Consider the following 24,691-nt stretch of genomic DNA (forward strand, 5'->3'; position numbering starts at 1 on the left):
CCCAAAGCTGTTTAGGCATGTAATTACTTTTCCGGCTCTGTGCCTGGTCTGAGTCTCTGATTCCCTGCCTCCTTTTATCTGTCAGCTTTTTACAGGGACAAGGGTACTCCTCTACCTCCCAAGCATGTAATGAAGATGAATTCATTACAGCTGTAACACTTTAACGAGCACTGTGAAGATACAGGGTATCTTTACAAGTCCTAAATTAGGAAACTCCCTCTCAGAGTGTGCTGGGGTGCCTGGATGCATGGCCCAGCTCTGTGCTGGCAATATATTAATCCACCTCTGTGCATGATTCTGGGAGGGATTTTAACAAGAGAGAGGGTCTGGCTTTCATGTAGAAGCCAAGCTTGCAGTGGTGACTGGAATTAGTTTCCTTTAACATGAGGATAACTCCAGAGTAGGAAACAGTTACGTGATTGGGCATACCTTCTGGTCCCTGGACTTGCATCCCAATTCCTGGGCACCCTGCACCCCATCCATTTGGATGCAGCAGACACAGAAATAGTGAGAAACACAGGAACAAAATGTATTTGGTGAAGGCAAGTCCCCTGGTGTTTTACTGTTTAAAAAAGACCTCCCAACTACTGTTTCATGCATAATTGTGCAATTGGTAATATCCTGCCAAAGAAAGGCTTAGATCATCTCGTCTGCAAAGCATTTTCCACCTCCAAATAAACATTTTGCACGAGTGCAAGTTGCAGATCTTCCACCATAATGTGCCCCAGGCTGGATTTTGGATACTGCCCACAGGCAAGGCAGCCAACCTGAATCTGGACAGCAGAAGGATGCAAGAGTCAAACTCAGGATGCTAGACCAGAAATATATTTTTTTATTCTTAGTATCATGTGAGCAGCAGCACGATTCCAAAATGAAAAATAATTCTGTTTCATATTTCTTTACACAGAGAGACAGACAGACAGATCCACCCACAGCAGCAGCAGCAGCAGCGACAACAGTGAGACCGCTCAGCGAGGCACTGAGACAGGCACACACCAGAGGGGTGGTGGGGCCTGGCTCTGAGGAAGGCTTTTCCCCCTTCTTCCTCCCTTGCCAGCCCATGCTCCTTCTAGGGGAGGGTTTAACCTGGGCTGACCCATCATATTGGTTTTCCCCAGTCACTTCTGTAGAGCTCGCAGTCATGTTTGGTGAGGTCTGGGGGAGTGGTGTGAAGGATCCCATGACACACCCAAAGGACACGAGCTTGTGTTTAGCTCTAAGCACCACATAATCCCACAAATTTGCTCCACGGTTAGGAAAAGGGAATTCATAACATCTTTTGGTAAAGGGTGTGACTGGGAAGATCCTCAAAGTCTTTTTCTCTGAGTGATCTCGAGGCCAAGCTGCATGGAGCTCTGAGTAACCTGGTCTAGTGGAAGGCTCCCTGCCCATGGCAGGGGCTTGGAACCCAAACCATTCTGTGATTCTATCACCTCGTTCAAGGCAACTCTACAAACCTAACCAGCCTTGTGCACAATACTTGAGGGATAACTTAAGACAAAATTGAAAGCATGGGAAAAATCCATGACAACTCAGGAAAAAGCCAAAAAGCAGGAATACTGAGGGGCTGCAGGAAATCCCAACAATATCAGAGATTGCAGCAGGGGCTGTGGGCGCCTCTCTAGCCCACAGGAAGCTGATGGGTGATAGAGACCAAATGTTTCCTGATATGAGAGAGTGGATGAAAAGAGACTCAAGGATTCACTGCTTCTATAAACGGGACTGTTATGGAAAGCAGCAATAATCTATAGCAAGGCAACACCAGAACATCAGCTGCTTCAATGGGAAAATTGTGTTTTGAAAGGGTCTATCCAGTGACTTGAAATAAGCTTGTCTTTAGAAAAGGAATACCATCTAGTGGCCCAAAAAGGCAATAAGGATGTGCAATGGCAATTAGACAATCAGGTGAATTTAGAAAAAGAGAAGGAAAAACTACAGAAGTAAGGAGGGTGATTAACATATATAGTGCAGTGGTTTGCTCTGGAGCAAGGGAGAGCTCAAAAGGGACCTGATCATAGTAAATGCAAAACTAAAATTAGACACTTGCAAAAGCAAATTTGGATGCAAAAATTAAAAATAACTGCTGGAGTCCCAGGAAGTGGTGTAGAGAACTGAATTGGGAGCCATCACAGGAAGATTATTTCAAGGATGATATGGGCAAATTGGAAAAGAAAGAGAAGTTGAGAATAGCAGCCTATCCCACAAAGACTCCAAATGCTGTCCCGGGGTAGATGGGTATGGCAGATCAAACTGCTGTTGCTGTTAAAATGAAGAAAAAATAAAAATTACCCCAAGGAAGGTAGCTGCAGATATGAAGCCGCTGAAAGGAAGCACGACAGTGGATAAACTGTTTATATTTAGAAATAAATGGGGATTATGTGGTAAATTGGTTAGACTGTGTGCACCACCAGCTTTTATCCATTGTACATCGGGCACCACCTTGATAAACCTTTACTCTTGCCACCATGGGCATTTAATCAAATTGCCCAGTGGGATGGTAAGGCAAGGATCCAACTGGCACAATCACTACCAGTCCATAAGCTCGAGGAAGATGGAGAGCCTTTAGTAAACTGATAGGGAACCTGCTTGAATGTCATGGACATGAGCAGCAGGACAGGATACCATGCACCAACCAACCATGCCCAGCAGAGCACAGGTACCTCCACGGTCCCTGGCAGCCCGAGGCTGAGTCAGGCTCCTGGGACAGCAGGTGAATTAGGAGAGGTAGTGGCACAAATGCACCCCCACGATTCACACTAAGACTCCATATGGCAAAATGCAGGGGAAGAAGCAATTGACAGAGTTGCTTTCACATTAAGAGACAAACAATATACCTTTACTTGCATCCCACAGGGCTGAGCACCTGCCCTGCTGCACATGCTTCTGTGAGCAAAGGGTTTGAATGATTGTGGGGGACAAAGAAAAGAGACCGCCTTATGTGATGATGTCTGGGGAACTGCAGCTACAGAAGAAGAAGTGCAAGAGAGATACAGCTGAGTTTTAAAATTAATAGACCACACAGTATTTACTGTCAACTTGAATATAGCACAATTAAAACAACCTCAAATTAAATGCCTGGACTCTGAAACTGGTGAAACAAGAAGATGGATAAATGCTAGAAAGGTTAATCTTTCTGTGAAATAAATATTCACTAATCAATCCCAACTCTGAAGAGTGCTGAGAGAATTTAATTTCTTATGGCATCATATCTATAGCTGTGCCAGTATCTTATAGCAGTGCATCCATCTTTGCTAATAGCAGCAGAGTGTAATGGAAATGACAGGAAAAGAATCGGGGAGGGAGCTGGAGTAAAGACCAAGACAGTGCTTTATCTGACATGAAAGAAGCTGCTTGAAAAGCTTCTGCACTCAAATTCCCAGTTAAAGGAAAGTTATTCATAACAAGAATTTCAACACGAGCTGATACTGTGGGAGCAGTGCTGTTACAGAGAAATAGTGGAGAAAAATGGATACCAGTGGTTGGATCAAAATTTCCTTGGCCATGAGAAAACCTGGTTAGAGGCAGGAGTGATGGATTTTGAGGCTTTTCCCCTTGACAGTGCAGTCTGCTCCTACTCTGCTCTTACACACAAAGGAAAGAAATGGATATTAATGTGGATATCCTTTGAATGGAAACCAGGAATGAACCAAAGGTATTGCACACTCATTTGATCAAAGAGGAAAAATAACCCAAGACACTCCTATCAGTGGAATGAGGGAACAATTAGTGGGTAAATTAGAGAAAGGATCATGCCAAGAGACTTACAGGTTGTGAGTAGACAACAAAGACTTCTACCAACATCTCTCTACAGACAGCTACTCTCTGGTAGTAGAACAAAATGCTGGTTGAATAGTGGGGAGAAAAGCAATGGCAAGCACATGGTGGAATACCTATGAATAAAACAGGAGTTCTATTTCTTTTAAACAGGAGCTTAGATAGAGAGTGGGAATTAAATATCTGTAAAGGATGTTAAAGTAATGTGAAGACTACAAACTATACTGAGAAGTAATTTAGTGAGCAAGTAGATAAATTAACTCAGACTTTGTTTACTGCAGCCCCAACCAGGTGTCAGCTAAACAAAGATGGGATGAATAGCGTGGCCAGTTGAATAAGAGCATCCTACATTTCATTATATAGCTCATTATGACAGTCTAAGGTAATTATCATAATGAGCTACATAAAAAAGTGTAGGGTGCTCTGAAAAGAGTGCAAAGAGTTTATACTTGGCCTCAAATGAAGTAAGAAAATAGGACATAAATAAAAATTGCATAAGGTGTGCAAAAGTGGAGTAGTAAAAGAAAGCTGCCAACTCTACTGCACTGGCTAAACTAAAGACTGTGACAAATGCTGCCAAGGGATCACTCCAGTAAACTGTCACAAATCAGTATCTGTTTGCCACAATAAATACCTTTCCTGGGCAGGCTGAGGTTCTTCCACCTAAAAGGAATACAACTGCTGGGACTGTCATAATGCTGTTACCGAAAATGGTTCAGAGGTCTGGAACAGCACCTGAGACAGGATAAGATGAAGAGAGGGGAGGGTTGGGAACGGGGAGATTTTAAGTGAAGAATTCAAGTCTAAATAACTAGCCTGGGGATCAAGCAAGGACTGTATATACCCTATAACCTGCAATCACACAGAATGGTAGAAAGAAATTAGTGAGAATGTTAAAAAGAATCTAAAGACAATTGTAGGACAATATCCAAAATTATGGGTTAAAAAGTTCACCTCACTATCAGTAGCTTTAAAAGCAGTGATAGATCAGGACTGGTTTACAACTCTACTATATTTTGTTTGGATAGCCTGTCTCTTAGTGGCCCTATGTCTAAGAGTCTAAAATATAATGGCAAGATAAAGAAGAAAGCAATGCTCTGGTAGAAGAGGCAACATGAGAAAAATGTTTAAAATGAGAGAGCAAGGATCCAGTTACTATATGGCTTATGAAATAAAGAGCCAAGTAATGTATTTGAAAACAGATAAAAAGGAACAAGGCTTAGAAACAAAGTGAAAGGGGACCTATTAATTTACTAATAAGATAAATCCTCTAAGATATTAAATAGGTGAGGATAATAGTAAATACAAATGGGTTCATGTATTCAGATGTCTCCATAAGGGGCCAAAATATTCTGGAATTTGTCACGAATTTCTGAAGAACAGAAACACTGAAAATGGCCCAGAGAGGAATATCTGGGGCCTGTGCATCCCTAGCCCCTGCACTCAGAGCCTGCCTTAGCTCAGACTCGTGTCTCAAAAGCAAAGAAATGCAATTCTCCTGGTGCTCACCTTCCCCTGGCTGCAGCACATTTATTTGTATGCTTGCATACTAGTGGTGCAGGAAGTCTTGCCTATTTGCTATTTTTTTCAGGACAGATTTTACAGATTTTGCAGCAGATTTTACTACAGCTCCTCAAAAAAGCAGCAGCTGCCAGAGTCAGGGAGCAGCAATGCAAACTCCAAGGCAAGGCAGAGGAGTTGAGGTTTCCCACAGTTGCAAGGATTTCTAAATTGGCTTTTCACTTCATATTAATGAGTTTGATCTTTTTACAAATTGCATTAATTTTAGATATTTAAGAAGGTAGATGATGACTGTGAAGTGCTTTAGAGACCTGGAGATGATCCCCTTCAGACCTTTATGGTCCTGGAGGCCAGACCAGAGAGCAAATGCCTCTGCAGAGAGATTCCCTGCCCAGCCCTGATCAGGAGCCTGGCATTGCTGCAGGGTTTGAAGCACCCTTGCTGCTTTCATGGGCAGCAAGCCAGGAGCTGGACACTACCAAGGGAGAGGAGCAATAGCAACCTGAAGACCAGCAAAGTGGCACTGCTCTTGTTAACAAGAGCATAACCCATGCATTAACTATACAGACAAAATTGTTATAGCTTGCCTGCTTGTTTTCTCTTTTTTGTTTGTTTGTTTGGTTTTGGTTTTGTTTTTGTCTGTTTTACTGAAGTCACCAGTAAGATTTTCACGTCTAGATACTAAACTATGGCCTAGCCTGCGTTAGTCTTGCATAGCTTGCTCCAGCTACTTAATCTAATAGTAATATCTGAAGAACCCAAATGAAAAACTGTTACAGCACTTAAGGGAGCCTTGAGAGTTACAGCTCATGATCTGGATCCACCCAGATTGGGAAATCATAGCTGCAGCTTTGGAGAAAGGGCTCTTAAATGACAATAACTGAATTAATTCAGTAGTTTTATCGATTTACAGGAAAATCCAAAGAAAAGGAACAGATTGAGGAAAAGCAGCTAGTCCTGGTATCAGACTGCTGATTTCAGTAATGGCCTTTTAAGCAATTTAGGAGGAATTTAGGAGGAATTTAGGAGGAAGGGTCAAAAAAGAAAAGAAACAGAAAGGACACATTGAAGCAGGCAGGAGACTAAGTACCATCAGTACCTAAGGAGTTAAAATTTGAGAGAACTGGGGTTAAAGCATATATATGTGGAGGTCTGAAATGGGATAAAGAGTAATGGATTGTAAATTATTATGGCTGAGCCACAGTAGAAGTAACACTGGAGAACAATGTTAGCCGTGTTAATAGCCATAACTTCACTGCCAAGTCTTGCAGTTCTTTAAAGAGGAAATTATAAAAATCATATATCGTGGATAAGGACAGCAAAAGTCGACACAGAAATGTTATAAATGATCATGCAAACAACTCTGTGTAATTCTCCCCTTCACTGTCCCCCACAGCTGTTTAGCAGCCTCCACACATCCCAAGCCCAGCTCTGATACTGCACAGCTGCATAACCTTGGGCCAAACTTCTGAGCAAACCGCTAAGTTATGAGACAGCCTGCAAGAAGATAAGAAGGGCAAAAGCAGGGGGAGGAAAACCAAGAGCTTTGGGTCAGATCAAGCCATTAATATCTACACTGAAAACTGCATGAAACTGGGTTTGAGCATCCAAACCAGATGTTTACCTTCCTTGGAAATGGCCAGCAATAACATTAGTCACACACCTGAGCTACATCAGATGACAGTAATATTAGAATAACTAAGAACAAGACTCATGGAGTTGCTTTGGGGATTAAAAAAAAAGGCAAATTAAATTTTTCTCTCACAGTGCAATAAAAAAAATTATTGCTTCTCTCTTTTTTTTTTTCTTTTTAAATACAGTATATTTTCTCCTCTTCCTTGCACTCAGGATCATAGCCCAGGGCTCTTGTCTTCAACTTTTAAGCTTGGCCATGCTTTTTTGTATCTGCTAAGCCTCTTCCAGCAGTCAATAGAAAAGCTACCCAAAAAGCCAGCAGGCCTCGGGTGCGTCCCGCTGCCCTCCTCCGAGCTGGCCCTACATACAAAAGTGGAAAGCTGTTGGGGTCGCGTGGTGACAGGCAGCAGTGCCAGTGTTTGGAAAAGAACAGGTAGGAATTACCAGCTGGGAATTAGGTGAGGGCAGGGCGGGCACTTCGGGGGCTGGGAGGGGACGGAAATGGCTCAGTTCTTGTATTAACTGAGAACATTGAGCGCGTTAATCAGCGAGTGGAGCTCATCCCTTACGCTCTCCAGGGAGTGGCAGATCGTCTGGGGGCTGTCCAGGAGCTCGATGCTGTGGGTGTAGGGCTCGTATTTCACCGAGAAGGGCCGCTTGATGTGCGCCGCGTAGCTCCTGCAAGGGAAGGGGGCGGGAGATGGGTCCCGAGTCTCCCTCCTACTCATCACCATTTACCCAGGAAGATCACCACAGGTTAATGCCTCCTTTAGGCAGAATTTCCACCTTTCCAGCTCCACTGCAGCACTAGTTGAGATCCCTTCTGTTTGTCGAGGAACACCATGAGTTTGACTGTGGCTCTCTGTGGGCTGTACCAAACAGGAGGGTACATCAAACTGGTCATCTCCATGGCCACTGCCAGGCATCCTCTGCTGCCATTCCTTTTTCAGAAAGTCCAAGGAGATTTAGAAGCTAATTGCAGGGGAAACCCATGGTATTATCGTAGTATATTACTAAATCCTTTCTGACATGCATTTATTGACTAATCTCTGCTTGGGGAGGGGGAACTAGCTGTGTGGCATATTGAGGATAAACTTGGCAGGCAGTGGCTCAGACCTGAGCTAGAGGATGAGAATGGTGTCACCAGAGCCTTGTACTTCTGCAAAGCTGTACTGCTGTACCCAAAGCCAAATGCAGCCTGAATCTCAGTGGTGAGCCTGATATCTCTCAAGAGCAAGACCTTGTTGCTGCTTTTCTAATGGAGAAGTATGTGGTCAAGTGAAAGTAAATCAAGGGTAGGGTTTCCCCAGAGTTGCTCGCATTCACTTCCAGCACTAAGATTTGTATACTCGACAAGGTAGGGTTTTTTTTTCATCTGGGGGTTGTGTGACTATGGAGCTGAAAATCTGTTCTTAGGTGCTTATGGGTGCAGTCTCACGCTGGAAAGGCTCGGGAACACGAGGGGACGAGCAGCGCTAACAACAGGCATGCTCCTGTCCTCTGCTGAGGCTTCACCCTTTCGCTCCTGGATTGCTTAGCTTAGGCTACCCTCTTGTGGCTACCGCGGCTCTGCTCTGGCGCAGGGCTCGGGAAGCGCAGCCCTTCCCCAGATGGAGACAGATGTTCCTCCAGCTGGTCCTGCCTGGCTGGGCCGGAAATGGAGGGATCTGGAGGAAAACACAGCAGGCAGGGAGCTGCCATGCCATTGCAGGAAAACAACGGGGAAAAAAATCATAAACAAAGGAGGTTTCTGCATACTCACATTGTCTCCCTCCTAAAAGATGTGGTTCCTCTCAGTTCTATCAGGCAAAGTGTTGCTCGCCTCTCTTGTTAATGTTCAGCAGCCACAGCGATGGCTCGTAGCACAGCTGCTAATGGATAGAAACCTGCCCTCCCAAATGGGTGTGCTCACTTGACACCTTGTGAAGCAACTAGATACAGCAGGGCTGCTTGGAAGGGCACTGGGGGAGTGTGTCCTTTCTGAGGAAAGAGGCTTTTCTCCAGGTGTAACACTGATAGTCAGACCCGTGGTGGCAGCTGCCAGTAATGCAAAAGAGACGATGCTTTAATGTTAGCATCTGTGTGGTCTCTGAGCTCTTTAAAGAGGATAATTTACAGTGCTTGTCACAGTCAGGACCTTCTAGCCTAATCTTGAGTGTGTATGTGGTGCATTTTCCCTTTTTAAATGCAATGAAATGACTCGTTAGGCAGCAGTTGGGTTTTTTTTAAAGCAGCCTAGTGTGTGTGTGTGTGTGTGTGTGTGTGTGTGAGCGTGGGCTCCCCCGTGCTTGCTTTTGAGCAGCTGGACTCCAGGTTGTATGAACAAGTGCAAGTGAGGGTAATAAAAGCAGAAGTTGAAATATAGCAGTCCTCACCACGTTATTTATATTAAATGCCCCTCTTGCAGGAACTGTAAAGTCATGTATGTCATGTTTGCCTCATCCTTTCTCTTTCCTAAGTGAAGATAAAAGTGTTATAGGCAAAGTTTTCCTCTGTCACTCAAAGCAGTCCAAGGACTGAGCTTTCCTCCTGTGGGCAATTCTGGGTATGACCAAGAAAATGCTCTTCTGAACAGATGTCTGTGGGTAGAGCTGACCCTTACCATTCTGTTTGCAGTCCCGTGGGATGGGGAAACCCAATTACCATGGTGGGATGGTATCTGGGGTCCAGTAACAACCTAGGAGGCAAAAGTCCGTCTTTTCCCCTGGATAGATCTATTAATGTCAACCATGTTCCCAGTAGGAACTGGAGAACTGCTTTACTTTAGAAGACCTGATCAGTCTTCAGAACACTTCTGAGAACTCAGACTGAAAGCAGCCATAATGTCAAGCCCTATTTCAATAGATAACATCCTAATTTCCTATTGTTTGGGTCTCTCTCATTGCCCAGTCCTACCTCAATTTATTTTTGGCATCACTGAAGCTCTCAGACACAAAATAAACAGGTTGATAGTTCTGGTCCTGGTAGGGCTGAACAGCTGCAGCATCAGGGTCGAAGTCCCTCACCTCTGGTTCATCTGACAAGGAGTGCTGTGAACATGGCATAAAAAATCCCGTGTGAAAATAAGGGGATTGGAGAGCACATTTGGGGTATGCAAAGGTGGAGTACAGACTGAGGAAAGTCATTATGCAGAAGCAGGAGGTGTTTTTCTCTACAGGGTCTAGGGCAGAGGCAAGTTATGGTGGGACTTACTATGAGCTCGCCGTAGGAAGAGAGGAGCCCAGCTCCGTAGGCTTTGACTATTCCATTCTGTCTGCAGAGCCCAAACTCCACTGTAAACCAGTAAAGCTGTAAAAAGAAAAATAAAAATTCCTGAGGGACACAGCTCCTCATATTAATCCCTCTGTCACTTCTGAGCCTTTACATCATGGCCAGGGTCTGTAGTTGTTTGAAGGAATAGACACCTGCCTCTTTGTCCCCTCTCCACACTTTGCTTTTAGAGAAAAGTGCTAAACTAAGTTGCTGCTACACCAGGACAAAGTCTGTGTCCCTGGGCTTGTTCCATCTGCTGTGAGATGCTGCTGTTTGGTGTCCTTGGAGTAGGACAGGTCACCTTGCTGAGGGAGAGCCAAAGGAAGCAGATGTCATTTAATCCCATCCCAAAGAGTCCCAGCAGTGCTGCTGTTGGAAATACGATGCTTGGTAATACTACTGGTGCCCGAGAAAACTGGGTTAATGTGCAAGCAAGCTCTGCTGTTTAACTGATCTCTGCTCTGCACAGTCATCATGAAAAGAGCATGGGGCAGCTTGGGTGGGAGCTCTGAGCCTGCAAATCTTGGAATACCAGGCTGGACCAGTCTCCTTGATACCACAGAAGCACTGCTGGAGGTGTTCTGCCCCCCATCCAGCAAAGGGGAAAACTTACCGTTGCTAGTTTCTCAATTTCTTCATCAGTTGCTCCCAGAGATGCCAGTCCAATGTCCTAGGAAGAGAAGGGAAGGGACAAACATCAGGACTGAGGGCCTTAAACATTGACTGCTCTGATTTATTGGCTCAAGACCATACATATTGCTGCCCTGCAGTGCCAGGCATCTGCTGGGACATCACTGTGATCAGACTAAAACCACTTTGTTGCAGACCCAGTAGTGGGGTCTTGGTCCATCACTAGAACTCTGGAACATCATGGATAATAAGAGCAAGAAAGGTTTAGGTGGCAACCGTGGGGTTTGGATTCCCACCTCTCAGGGGAAGAAAGCAGATGACCACCTTACCTGAGAGAACTGGGCAAACGTCTTGTCGGCCAGCATCGGGACGTGCCCCAGCAGCTCATGACAGCAATCCCTGCCGACGGGAGAGGGGAAAGGAGAAAAACACAGTCAGCAGCAGACAGAGTGTGTCTGCTGGGGAAAAAAAGGCTGATTGCTGGCCAGCTGGGACTCTGTGGGCAGGAGGCCGCGGGGCCGGGCGGTACTCACGGCTCGGGGGAGTGCATGGGCGAGGACGCGTGGCGGATGTACTGCGTGCACTGGAAGACGCGGAAGGCCAGGCTGGCCAGGAAGTCCCGCGCTGACAGCAGGCCGGCCACCGGCCGGAGCTGGAAGCCAGTCCTCTCTGAAACAGCACACACCGACTGCCAGGCTGCAGGCTGCGCCACTGCCCCCAGCACTGGCAGCTAAAGGGTTGCACCAGCCTCATCTGGCTGCTCCTCCCAGGAACAACGCCTGCTCTGCAGGTGCCCAGTGGGATCATTAGCCACAGCCCGCTGTGTATGGCTGCAGGCCCCACCACTTGGGCTCTACCTCTGTCCTCTGTCAGCAATGCCCAAGGCGCCAGCTCTCCTCCTGAATCTCAGCTCACTCTCTACTCCTTTGGGTTCAGGCTTCCCATCTCCAGCTGCCCCCACTGGCAGACTCCAAACCTGGGTTCCCCAGGCTCGTGCTCACCTTTCAGGAAGCGGGAAACCTCCTCCAGCTGAGGGATGTTGTTCTCATTGTAGCCACAGAATTTCTCCAGTAGACTGAAAGCCTCAAGGTACTCCTTGCAGGCATGGGTGGGGTACAAGCTCTTCAGGGTGCTGTACACCTCCTTCCTTCAGGAGGAGAGGTGGCAGACATTCAGTGGTTAATGTGTCCAGTCCTCTCCTGCACTCTGGCTATGCACTATCAGGGACTCAAGTCTTTAGGCTCCGTGTCCTTTTGCCTTTCTCCACCTAAGTCTATGTGTCTGCACATCAATAGAGGTATGTAAACATACAGACACACGTTCAAATAAAGCTGCAAAGCCCCAGTTGTGTCTGCACAGACCTATTTCTGACCTGGAGGTCAGAAGACTGTATAAAAGGTATTAGCTGGAATTAAAATATTCCCAGTAGGTTAACTCCTGAAGCTGCACTGTGAAGACAGTCAATAGAACCAGGGGATGACCTTGCTGAGAAGCCTGTGTACTCAGCTCATGAGTTGAGCTTGTTTTCAGAAACACTCCTGCAGCAACACTCCTGGAAAAAAATCACGTTCAAAGGGAGTGTTTTCCTAAGTGAGGCCTGTGAGGAACCACACAGATATTCACCATGGGCCTCACACTTCTTCCTGCAGCTGTGATAACTGCTTTTTGTTTGGAGGCTGCTACTGAGTCAGGACCCTTAGAGAAGCTGACCTCCAAATTATCTACCTTGCTCTGTGAGGAGGCTCCTTTGGAGGAAACTCCTGGAGGCTGCATCATGAAAGTGTTTTTTATAACAAGCCATTAAGTAGGATTCTTGCACTCCTGACACATTTTTCAAGAGGTCGTGCCCTGAATGTTTGGGGTTTGATTCCCAGCTTCTAGTGGTGAAGCACTAATAGTGAAATCAGCCCTAATAATGAAATCAACACTCACCAGGTAGCTGTCTCCTCCGCCGTGTACTCTACATGAGGGATTGGGTCCCCACTGCAAGGCAAAGGCACCATTACTGAGCAGAGCCCCAGCCAGGCTCCTCTTCCCTATGAGAAGGAAGCACTTTGGAGGAGCTCTGCATGATGTTCATAAATCTTCCTTAAAAACCAAACAAGGGGTGACAGGAAAGACAAAGCTTTAGTACTGGGTCATTTGTACAGGTGCAACAAATACACAGATGCAAAGAAAAAGCATGGGTCTAGTCAGAGATTATGAATGAACAAGGGATGAGCAAGAGTTTAGCAGGTGTAATATTTACCGGGAGGAAAAAATGGGTTTCTCTGGAAAAAATTGAAAGACTTAATATGTGAAAATAAATTCATTTCATATGTCTGAATTTCAGGGAGTTGATGGCTCCAAGAATGAACTGGTGGCTGACAAATAAAAGTAGCTAATAAGGAAAACTAAACGCATTTGACCAAAATGCATTTTTGACCTTAAATATATTTTTTTGCAGAAAAATATATTGTCAATAAGGTTAAGGATGGCAGGAAAGGAAAATTTCAACATTGATATAAATGGGCATTGATGGAATTACAATTTTTCTTTTTCTCAACATAGTTAGCAATTGTATTTCCTAAATCTTTCTTTTCTATGTCTGGGCAAATGAGATGTTCATATATTGTAAAGCACAGTTCCTGAAGGGATGCCTGAAGGGATGCTACACAGTGGCTCGTAATTGTTAACCTGCAGGTGAGATGTTAGAGAAGACCTCTTAAATTGGTGCCTCATCTTTGGACGGTATTTAACCCTGTGTCACCTGGGAGCCTTCCTCTGGCACTGTGACTTTCTGTATGTACAGTATAAAAACATCAATATCCATATTCTGGACTTCAAATTGGCAAAGTGCATGAGAACAGCAGAAACCCTAGCTGGGATCACACCAGTTGCAGGGGTCGTTCAAACAGGTGACCCATATAATTTCTGTAGTCTGCTTTCAGCCCTTAAAGTCCTGCTCAGAGGGAGAATGCTATGGTGAAAGGCAGTATCACTGGATAGGATCTAGGGAATATTTTACAAACTGAACTGAATATCAGACTCTGTTTGATGTTGTAGTGAGCACACTGAGTGCTATCACTGCATGTATAAGAATAGAAGTATTAAGTAAGAGTACAAGACGTAGTCTTAAATCTATATAAGACAATGATGAGAACATTACTGGATTCTATTTAATTTAGCAGAGTTAGGAGGTGAATCATTTAGCCTATAAATACCCTCATAACAAAAGAAGAAAAAATCTGATAGCAGTATTTTATCTAGTAGATGAATGGCATGTGTGATCCATTGGTTTGGTAAAGCTATTGAAGTCCAGCTTAGAAATAAAACCCACATTTTTTCACAAGCAGAATAATGAATCTTTGCAACAAATTTTGTGGGCTCCATTTCTTTTTCAGTACTTGAAACACTGAAGTCAAAACTAAATGCTGTTCTAAAGAGATGCTACATTTCCAAATGAACTTTGAGGTCTGATGGATATATATATATATATATATATATATATATATATATATATATATATATATATAGCTTTTGTTATGCAGGAGGTTTATTCTTACTATACCTTTACCAATGTATGAATTAATGACAACAGATATTTTTCAATTAAAGAGAGACTGGAATGCAAAGAGAGAAGAGAGACACAAAAGGAGCTGGAAAGGCTGAATAGGGAGACAAAACATAAAGGAAGTGTCATACAGGTGACATACAATGACTTCCCAATAGGACAACTGACATGTCATTATCCCCACATGAATGTTAGGAAGGAGACTTACTGCTTATAGTGAAAAGCAATCTCTGCTATTGATTTCCTTCTCTGGCGATATACTTGGTCAGAGTAGCCCTGTGGTGACAAACAGGGACAGAGACAGGACTTTTAATCAGTTGCTAAAGTTTCTCACCCAGGAACATTCATCTCTGGCTGGAGACATATCTCTCAAGGTGGCAGTGGCACTCCAGCCCCCTGATCAGCTGCACTAAGGGGTGTTCTCAGCTCCTGCTCCTGTGGCACAGCTCAGGAGCTCAGCGTGATGGGCTGCGCACACAGGCGGACTCACCGGGTGATCCAGATCCAAGTCGGGGTCAAACTTAGTGACCAGATGGTGGCACTTGTCCAATTCGCAGATTTTTCTGGGAAACCAGTGAACTATGGGGAAAGAGAAAGTGACAGCCTGTCTGTGGAAGTGAAGATCCCCTAAAGAGAAGGGGCTCTGAAGCTGGATAAGATACACCTCATCTGGCGTACCAAATGCACACATACAACATGGCACAGCTACTTCTAGGCAGTAGTTTCACAATTCCAGCACTCTTTTCCTAGAGTCATGTCTAATGCCATGATCTGCATTTCATTACTTCCTTGTACATCTCTCAGCAGAGTATTTTGTGGCAAAATTAAAGAAGATGATGAAAATTGGATTTTACTAAATGATTCATGTTAAAAACACCCAGAGATCCTGCTGGTCATAGATCTCTAGGGATAGTCTCCCACAATATTATTCTATATTAATCATCCTATCTTTAAAACAGGATGGCACAGGAAGTGTCTCGTAGATTAGTGCTGGTATCTATACAGAGGACCTAACATGTAGGTAGGAAACTACTTTATATTATTTATAATACAAAATACAATACTAATGTATTTATAATACAAAATGCTGGAGTAGGGATGGAGAACTCATGAGGATAGGTGTGAGCAAAGTATGAATTTCAACCTCCTATTTCTATTTTTTTTCAATTTTTTACCAGAAGAAAGGGCTATGAACAATGGAGTCTGTTGAGAAAAGGACAAGGAAGGAAATTACTTTCAGAATTCAGGTACTCCAGAGGCAGTCCCTTCTAGTTTGCTCAAATTCAGCACACAATAGCCCTTTCCCTTTACTGGGAATAACAAAGCCTCCACCCTGTTTCTACAGGGAGAGCTTGGCCTCTCCACACAACTGAAAATGTTTTTAAGTTCCTTACATTTGTCTTCCTTAGTGGTCCTCACATCTTCTGCTACCCTCTTGATGGAGCTAATGAAAGTATTGAGGTCAGAGCTGTGGACCTCGCAGCGCACAAAATATTCCAGCTCAGAAATCCCTTCACGAGGTTTTCGGCTAAGCCTGGTCTCCAGGTGCTGAATTTTAGCTTCAAATGTCTTTTGAGACATGGAAAGGAAGGGGAAAAAAAAAAAAACATTAAGCAACATTTGAAATACCTTCTGTTACTACCCAAAGATGCCCATATGGACACAGAATTATAAAATGGTTTGGGTTGGAAGGGACCTTTAAACATCATTCCATTCCAGCCTCCCTGCTATGGACGGGGACAACTTTCACAGACCAGGTTGCTCAGAGCTCCAACCAACCAGACTTTTAACACTCACAGGCATCCACAACTCTGGGCAACCTATTTCAGTGCCTCATCACCCTCACAGTAAACATTTTTTTTTCCTACTATCCGACCTAAACCTACTCTCTTTTAGTTTGAATCCATCCCCCCTGTCCTGACCCTATGTGCTTTTGTAACAAGTCCCTCTCCATCTTTCCCCTAGACCCCCTTCAGTTATTAGAAGGCCACGATTAGGTCACCCAGAAGCCTTCTCTTTTCCAGCATGAACAACCCCAGTATGGGATGGATTCCTTCTTGTTGTTTTCTTCATGCCCCCACCCAAACACACTTACCCATTAATTCCACATTTTCTCCTTCTGCACAGAGGCCGTTCAATAACTACCAACAGAAGACTTCCACCACGGCAAAGAGGACCAAGAGAAGCAGTTTGATGTGGCAGAGTGCCACGTTGCATTTTTCCACCCCAGGCACTCCCGAGGCGTTTGTTGGCGGGGCTGCCGGGCGGGAGGGCGGCGCTGGCCGTGGTGCTGAACGCGCTGCTCTGGCTTCGCTACCAGCCCTGATGTCATTTGGGCTTGCTCCAGGAACTGACCTCCCCCATGGAATAAGGGGACAAAATGATGTCTGTAGCCTCGCAAGGGGCCCTGCTGGATTTGGGGGTATTTTCTTTAGCTCAGTGAAAACTGGCAGTAAAACCCTTAGGCAATGACACAACCTTCCCAAAGTTCCTGCAGGACCTTTGGTAGACGAAGGGACATGATTTCTTTTGTTAATCAGGGGCAAACAGATGAGAAGGAACAGATGTGATGCCACAGGTAAATTAAATTTAGGATGGTGTTTTTTAATGTACCTACTAAGTTCACTATTACATTGTCCCCTCAACAATCGATACCTTTGCATTAATCTGACAGCTGTGATTGCATTACCTATGCTTCAGCTGCATGTAACACATACAGAAGAGTGAAACCAGCTTCCCTGCAGCCTGGTTCATGATGAGGTAAATGTTATTATGCCCGTCTGCTTTCATATCTTGTACCTGCATTGCCAGAGGGATCTGGGAAATGAATCTTCCTCTGTTGGGACTTGACATGCTTGTCTTTTTATTATATTTAAAGCTCTTTCTGTGACAAGTTCAAAGAGCTTTTTTGCTCCAGGAAGAAACAAACAATATTTGAACATAAGCTGCTGCAGCTTCTTGCTTGATGTTTTAAAAATTGTTTAAATTACAGAGTTTAAATGCAGTATAACATAAAATATATGAAGTACAAAAGCTTACACATCTGTTTCATACCCACTGAGCAGCCTGTTAAATGTTACACTGATGGATTTGTCATGCTTTATCTGGCATCTGTGTGTTCTGGGAAGCAGACCCCAGTCATTGCAATACATGGGTTTTGTCTGAAAACTTTGTCATGAAGATTCTTTCAGTCTTGAGACAAGGACTATGTATTGCCCAGAAAACAGCTTTTCTTTCAACAGTCCTCATAGAGGAATTGTAATTGCTAAAGATCTAAATGTTTTTTATAAGATAACCAGAGGTAATACTAAATGGGCAATGAATAACTAGAATGCCCTACAGTTTCAGGGAAATACTTATCCCCCAAGCACACTTTTTGTACACTTCCAGTTTTTAAGTAGCAGGTTTACTCTATAGTGTACATGGCCCCAAATAAACTGCTGTGACTGGACATGCTCTGAGCAGAAGGTTGGACCAGAAACCTCCAGGGGCCCCTTACAAGCCACATGACTGATTAATAGGAACAAATTGTCCTCTCCTCTCACTGCTAAATTCAATGAAATTAAACTACCATAGATAAAATGCATCTCAGAACCTCAGTTTGCAAAACACTTTTGAATCATTCTGGATGAAAACACACTACATGAATGCAAGCTGTCATGCTTGGATTTCTGTTTAAATAGGCAGCACTTATCTCAGTCTTTCCATTCATGGCACTGAGATCCTATATAATTCAACATTACATTGCTGGCTCGGGGGGAAAAGCTCAGTTACCAGTTTTCCTTGGTATTAAAGGCATAGACAGGTTGCATCTTTTGAAAGAAACTAACAGAACCTTTAACATGTGAATCAGAATAGAGAAGGTAATTTTGAAATCAATATGCCAGTTTTACATCCAGGGCAAAGTTGTTTCTGTAACTATTTGACTGAGGACCAGTGTGGTAATGGTCCAGAAGCAAGGTGAGTTTGGTCTGTAGACAGGCAGGGCACACAGCTTGCTTTGAATGTAGGATCAGAGCCCTGTGCCTGACGTTGAAGTGCTGAGCAGTGGGAAGGGTTGTCAGAGTACACTACAAACTGTAAGGGCGTGACTGGAGCGTGAAACTGAAAATAATTAAGGAAAATTAAGACCAGAGCTTAACAGCACTGCAAAACAGAGCCTTGCAGCCTCCTTCTTAGTGATGGCAAGTGAGGACACACTGGGCCATGAGCAAAGCATGACTTAAGAGATATCAGGCAATTAACTGATAATTTGAAGGAGGCAGACCTAGTCTGAGGCTTCTTTATTACACTCAAGTGATGCTTGTCACAGCCCAGTCATGAAACCTGAAGTGTGTTCCTTGAGTACCACACAATAGGTTAGGTACTTACCTCAAACACCTTAAGGACACGGGACAGTGGTGAAGTCTTGGCTCCCTTGAGCATGAAGAAGAGGTTCAGCATGGCTCTCCCATCCTTCTCCTCGAATACAATGGTCTCTGTGGACTCTGCAGCATCAGTGGCTGCAGCCGCAGCCTCTCTTTCCTTCCTGGCATCTTCAATGAGGCTCTGACGTCTTCCAATGAACCGTGGAGACTGAAGGCAGAACAGAAATAAATAACACTGCTCACAGAGGTGTAGGAGATCAGAGGCATTCCCACTACCTGGAGGAGATGTGACTGGTATGTGTCAGCAGAGGAAGCAGGGAAACTTGGACTGACTTGCCTGGCTTTGTAGAGAAAGATCTGCTCATGAGGACTGAGGTTTTGGAATTGAACTTTCGGAAATGCGGAGCTTTGGGGGGGAAAAACCTATGTAAAATATCTTTTTAGCATAACTGGTGAGTGGGCTTCTCCTCTCACCACCCCCTCCCACCCCCCACCCAGCAACAGTTTTCAATATCCTCTGAAAAAAAACAAAACCCAGAAACAATCTTATGTGTTTTTCAGGTGTCTGATGAATTCAAGTGGAGAGACATCAGATAAACCTGAGGTCATCTGAGAAAATATACTTTGTGAGGGACTGGTGAAGCCCACAGCTGTGGCCTGGCCAGGAAACAGGAACTGTTTGCAGGTGTATTAGCAGGGCAGCTTAGCAAAACTGCTCCCAGGATTCAATATGACATTTACTTTTAACATTAAGTGGATGTTTATCCATTGAAGTGTAATTGAAACCACAACCATATACCCCAGAAAATAAATTCCTCCCACTTATCTGTAGATTTGTTTTGTCTCAACAAACTCCTGCAGATTTCTGTTACCTGGAATCGAACCCAAAATGCAACTCTGTGCCTGAGGTCATGTCAGGACACCTGATTATACTTATAGTAAACTACAAACTATTTCAATCACTGCTGTTTCTTTTGTTATACAAATAACTTACATACCAACTTGGTCTTTTTGCAACCTATTTTCTATTTGGAGGCAATGCATCTGGTTCCAGTTTTCTGTGTTCAAGACCCAAACCAGATGACAAACCTCCAGAGCTTGCTAAAAGAAACCTGGCACAGCACTGAAGAAGGACACAGACTGGGACTGGCTGCAGTTTTCCCTGTGATTACATTGAAAATATTTAGAACATGCTAACTAAGCCGTGCTTTCCCTACTTTGTGAAAATTAAGAGCGTTTTCCTTTTAACAGGACAGCCTGATTGACTATGAAGTTCATTTTCTCTCTGATTTTCAAAGCCCACTATCAGTAACTCATGTTTCTTGTGAGAATCCTCCTGGATGCTTTAGCAGTGTAAAGCTGACACTTTAAATGCAGCCTTAAAAACTCAGCACATCGAGGCACCAGCCCACACACCTCTATCTGGTCCTGTTTCAGTGAAGATACCCCTCCAAAACTGTATTTCCAGATCCACCCTTTATTCCTCAGGGCACAGAAAAACGCCTTCTAACAAATAAGTGCATGCTGCTGCTTGTCTGAATTGGTGGTATTCATGCCCAAAGAGAGCAGACATCTAACAGGTGACCTCAGTCATAACTTTAAAAATCTGGTGAGCATGTGCTTGGCTTTAAATGTGTGTTTTCCATCACTGCAGTGTTTTAAGCTAAGCTGGTGTTTACTTTAAAGTGCCTGCAATAAGCAGGGCAAAGTATGCCTGTGCCAGCCACAGAAAATGAGCTCCACAACCATCCCAAGCCAGGCACTGCTTTACCCAAGAGTGCTTTATACACACTCTGCCCCGAGGTGCAGCAGGATTTTACTTCTGGGCTGGGGAAAGGGAGAGGAGGGAAATTAGACCCTCATATTTAGGATGTAAACCAGGTTAAAATCCTGCTGGGTGGGGTTTAAAATGCGAGGGTTGGGTGACTGGAAAGCTGCACCAGGAGAAACAGACTCAACCAGTCCCACACGTGCTGGGGCTGGGTGGTCCCTGGCAGGGAGGAGTGGGGGCTTTGGTCCCTTCTAGGAGTCCTGGAAGTTTTGTAGCTGCACATAGAATAGTTTAAGTGGGTAGTTGGGAAAAAATATCAAAACAAAGCAAAAAAAGGCTGAACTTTTCTTGAGAGAAGAGGGTTGGGAGGGGTCTGCCTGCCTGCTGCCTCCTCTGCCAGCTGGAGGCTGCCTGGCTGCATGTTCCCCACCTCACTGTCCTCAATTCTGCCCCTCACATTTATGCTCATTGGGCTATTTTCTCCTTTTACTGGAAATTAGGAATGTAGCATGTATAATAACAAAACTGATCTCATGATAAATGCTTTCCTTTCTTCCAAAGGCACCATTATATGATATTTCTGAATTGCCTTGCAGACTCCCTCCCTGAGTGCATATCTGGCTACAGTGAGAACTGTAATTTGACTTTGCAAAGCATTTATTTGCCTTACTCATTCACCTCTCCTGAAGGTTAGTTTGCACCTCTTATGAAGGGTTTGTTCATTTTTCCTTCCCCAAATTTGCTGCAAGTCAGAGTGCCCAGCCTGCATATTGTCATTAAAAGTACTCTGTTCTGAGCTGTTTTGTTGCTTTCTCCCCTCCAGCTCATTATTTGCAGCAATCAGGAACGATTGTAAAGACTGGGCACAATAATTTCCTACCCCTGTTTCCTGGGTGCTTTTTCCTGCTTTTTACTACACATTTTGGCTCCAGTGGCTGTCTCCTGCCTGGCTCTGTAACCAAACTCTGCCCCAGCTACAGTCCCAGGGTCTCTTGCAAAAACTATTAGCAGCAGAAAAACTTGATACATAACCAAAGATTTTTCCATGGAGTTTGATGTCTGGCTGGCCCAGCTGACATGTAAAATACCTGCTGGTGTAGAGGAGTTCTGGGATTGCAAAGGTCTGGATTTTCCCCCCAGTTTGCAGCTCCCCTGGCAAGGGAACACCTCAGAGCTGTCGGAGGTGATGTGATGGTGGGTGATGGCTGTGGGTCAGATCACCCACAGTCACGGTGACAACATGAGGGCCAGGGACATGCCATGTCATATACAAATGCACAGTCAAGCCTCTTGCCTGATAGAAGGCAGGGTTGTGGAGATCTCCTGTGCTAGGCAAGAGCAAAGAGAAAAGCTTTTCATACCTCCAACTCTCAGAGCGATCCTCACGGGGCAAAGTTTTAATTTCATTTGTTTTCCCTTTTCTGAAAATTTTCATTCAAAAACAATCACAGGCTAAGGTTTTATGTACCCTCCAGGCTGGATGAGCCACTCACCCCATGCAGCTTGCCTCACTCTTGTCAGCCCACTTGTTGAACATGAACTACCCTGGCCTCTATGTTCAGTGGCCCATTTTTTAATAAAACGCAGAGTAGCACCCCTGAGGGTGTGATAACCAAACACTCTTCACTTCTCCAGACACTGAGCATCTCAAATACTGATTTTACAAGTTGCCTGGAAAATATCAGGTTTTCAAGGGCCACTCGAGTGTTCATTATTTTGCAGAATGAAAAGGACTGAGCAAGAGGGAAGCCTTCCCTAATTTCCATTTCTTAGAGGAAGCAAGCTTACCTTCCTGTTTCCTAGACATTTCCTTTCTTTTCCAGCAAACTCCACTGCCCAAAACACCTTTCTGCCAATGTAGTGGTTGCTTTTAGTGAGGCAGAGCATTGCACAGGGTTAAGAGGAGAGTGGGTGAAAAAGGCTACAGGTATAAGAGAGAGAAACGGGGAGCTCTAAAAGTGATCTGCTGGAGTCACACTGCAGACATCTGCCAAACATATCTGCCACCTAACCCATCTTTATTTCTAAGGTCCCCTCCTGGTGCATCCATTGCCACTGCTCTGGCCCCTGCATTGTCACCTGCTGCCTATCCACATCTTTGCCCCACAGGAACGTCTTCAAGCTCATTTGGGAGTCTTCAAGCTCATCCTGCCCTGCAAGTCTTTGAAGTTAAGAGCTGAAATGTCCCTGTCCCTACAGCAAGTCTGATGGGTTGGCTAGGCTTGGCTTTCTAAAGACACTTGACACTCCTTTCCCTTCCCTTAAACATTCAGATCTGGTGTGTGCAGGAGGTTTCCCTGGGGTAAACACAGGGCTGAGGACACATCAAGGAGGACTGGGAACAGAAATGGGGGAAGGATGTTCTGGGAGATAAACTGGATACAGCAGCCGTGAACAAACAAGTTAAACTGTCTGTGCCTTGTGTGCTGTCTGAAATGACAGCCCCACTTTTTTTATTATGCTAGAACAGGTGAAATCTCTGCAGTTTAATTAATGCCTTGAAACCTGGAAATCATTAAGATCTTCATATTGCCTTTCACAGGGGGATTCCTTGCTATTCTTGCTGTAGGTCTGTGGGTTATTCACCTTACTTTTGGTTGAGATGGTTTCATTATTTCAAGTTTTCACCCCCTTAAATGTCTTCATTTTACATGTATCAGTATGTAGAGAGAAGTGTTGGAGAAATTTCCCTTTGCCAGCCTGGATCCCGGAGGTGCCCATGTCGGGGAAGTCCCACAAACAAAGTGTTGGTCCATCTATCTTTGCCTGCCTCTGCCTATAGCTATGGAAGAGGCTGTGGTTTTTGGAGGGGGAGGGAAAGAAGTGGGGTAGGGTTGTCTTACCATGATGGCCTCGGCTTGCTTGGAGTCCAGCTCCGACACCGCCCTGCGGAAGCCTTTGGCTGCAGAGGTGGAGATGTTCGGGGTTGGCATCTTTGCTCTTCCACGAGCTCTGCTGTCTGCTTTCCAGCTCCTTGCCAGCTTTTTATAGGGCAGGGCTGACGTCAAAGACTCTTTCAAATCTTCTCTTCCCCTGCCACCTCCCCATCACCACCTCCCTCCTTTCTCCCCCTCGGGCTGAGAGGAGGAGGGGATGTGAAGGAGAGAAACGTGTCTGTCCCATTAAATCTAATCGCTACAAAGATTGCAGACACCCTGCCTTCACAGACCAGACAATCCCCCACCTGTTTGCCTGCATTCAAAAGATTTCTTCTCTAATTTACCCCTTCTCTCCTTTCCCCCCTCCCCCCCACTTCTTGATGGAGTTCATTCTCATTGCATGTTTCAGTCTGGCACATTTGCTTCCCCAGCCTGGGAGTTGCATGAAAGGATTTTGATCTGTGAAAGGATGAAATGAAAGGAAGGGAGAGATTTAGCCCTCTCCAGCCTTTTTCCCCCCATTGTTTGCCTTGTCATGGAGGCAGTAAAGTAATAGGAAAATAACACTGATTCCCGCAAGGCAGCTGCAGGACTGGATGCCGTTTTCATGTGTGCACCTCCCGGCGCCCGGCTACTGACAACGCTGTGCCTTCCAGGGCTCCCCCATCACCTCAGAGCTTGATTTGGCCATGTCACTCTGACAGCAGGAGGGCAGAATCTGACTCCTCAGAAATGAAAAGAGGCTTTAGAGGAAACAACCTGGAAAAAGAAAAACCCTGGCACTCCTGACTTCCTAAGTGCTTTGATCATTTTGCAGAAATTCCTAAGGGACCAAATGCTTGAGTACAGCTGGGGCTGACAGTGTGTGACAGGTCAGACCTATGCCAGGGTTGCTGCTTTGTTGTAAAACTGGCATTTTTCTCTGCTTAGATTTGCAGCTGTCCCACCCAAACAAGTGCTGCAGGAATGCATGGCCGTGCTTTGTGTGAGCCACCACCATCCTGGTGACAGCCACTGACTGGCACAAATCCCTGTGGTGGGGAAGCTGGTGGCCTTTCACCAGCTGACTGCCCAAGAGCTCACCTGCAACCTTGCTGACCACAGCATTGACATCTGGTAGGGTTATTGGCTCATCCTGCACTCAGCAGCACAGCTGAGTTCGTCCCAGCCTGCTGATGACTTCTTCAGTGCCAAAAGCTCTCGAAGACCAACAGTCCATTGACATCTTTAGGATGGAAAGCTGTTGATGTTTACCAAACACCAGGGAGCAGGCAGCATGACCAACACTCCCGACCCCACCAAGGCAGCT

The 24,691-nt window shown here is 44.9% G+C and overlaps 1 protein-coding gene across 1 annotated transcript; it reads right to left on the reverse strand.

Annotated features, from left to right (window-relative positions):
• Window positions 1-809: 809 nt before the first annotated feature.
• TH (tyrosine hydroxylase) lies at window positions 810-23,474 on the reverse strand. Its single transcript, XM_021526742.2, has 13 exons — window positions 23,347-23,474; window positions 18,737-18,940; window positions 15,760-15,934; window positions 14,856-14,944; window positions 14,574-14,641; window positions 12,745-12,795; window positions 11,814-11,959; window positions 11,346-11,481; window positions 11,142-11,211; window positions 10,796-10,852; window positions 10,123-10,218; window positions 9,826-9,959; window positions 810-7,608 (listed from the first exon to the last, which is right to left on the reverse strand). Exons 1-13 carry the CDS (start codon window positions 23,434-23,436, stop codon window positions 7,449-7,451), a joined length of 1,476 nt encoding a protein of 491 aa, XP_021382417.1. The 5' UTR covers window positions 23,437-23,474; the 3' UTR covers window positions 810-7,448.
• Between the last annotated feature and the right edge of the window lie 1,217 nt (window positions 23,475-24,691).

This window comes from Lonchura striata, chromosome 6 (genome assembly GCF_046129695.1).
Source record: "Lonchura striata isolate bLonStr1 chromosome 6, bLonStr1.mat, whole genome shotgun sequence".
Lineage (NCBI taxonomy): Eukaryota > Metazoa > Chordata > Aves > Passeriformes > Estrildidae > Lonchura > Lonchura striata.

Excerpts from the sequence above, each read along its gene's own strand:
- TH (XM_021526742.2), bottom strand. The coding sequence starts at position 23,436 with ATGCCAACCCCGAACATCTCCACCTCTGCAGCCAAAGGCTTCCGCAGG. Across the intron at positions 14,642-14,855 it reads ACTTGGATCTGGATCACCCG|GGCTACTCTGACCAAGTATA; the intron begins GTGAGTCCGCCT and ends TTGTCACCACAG. Across the intron at positions 7,609-9,825 it reads GATGCCAAAAATAAATTGAG|GAGCTACGCGGCGCACATCA; the intron begins GTAGGACTGGGC and ends CTTCCCTTGCAG.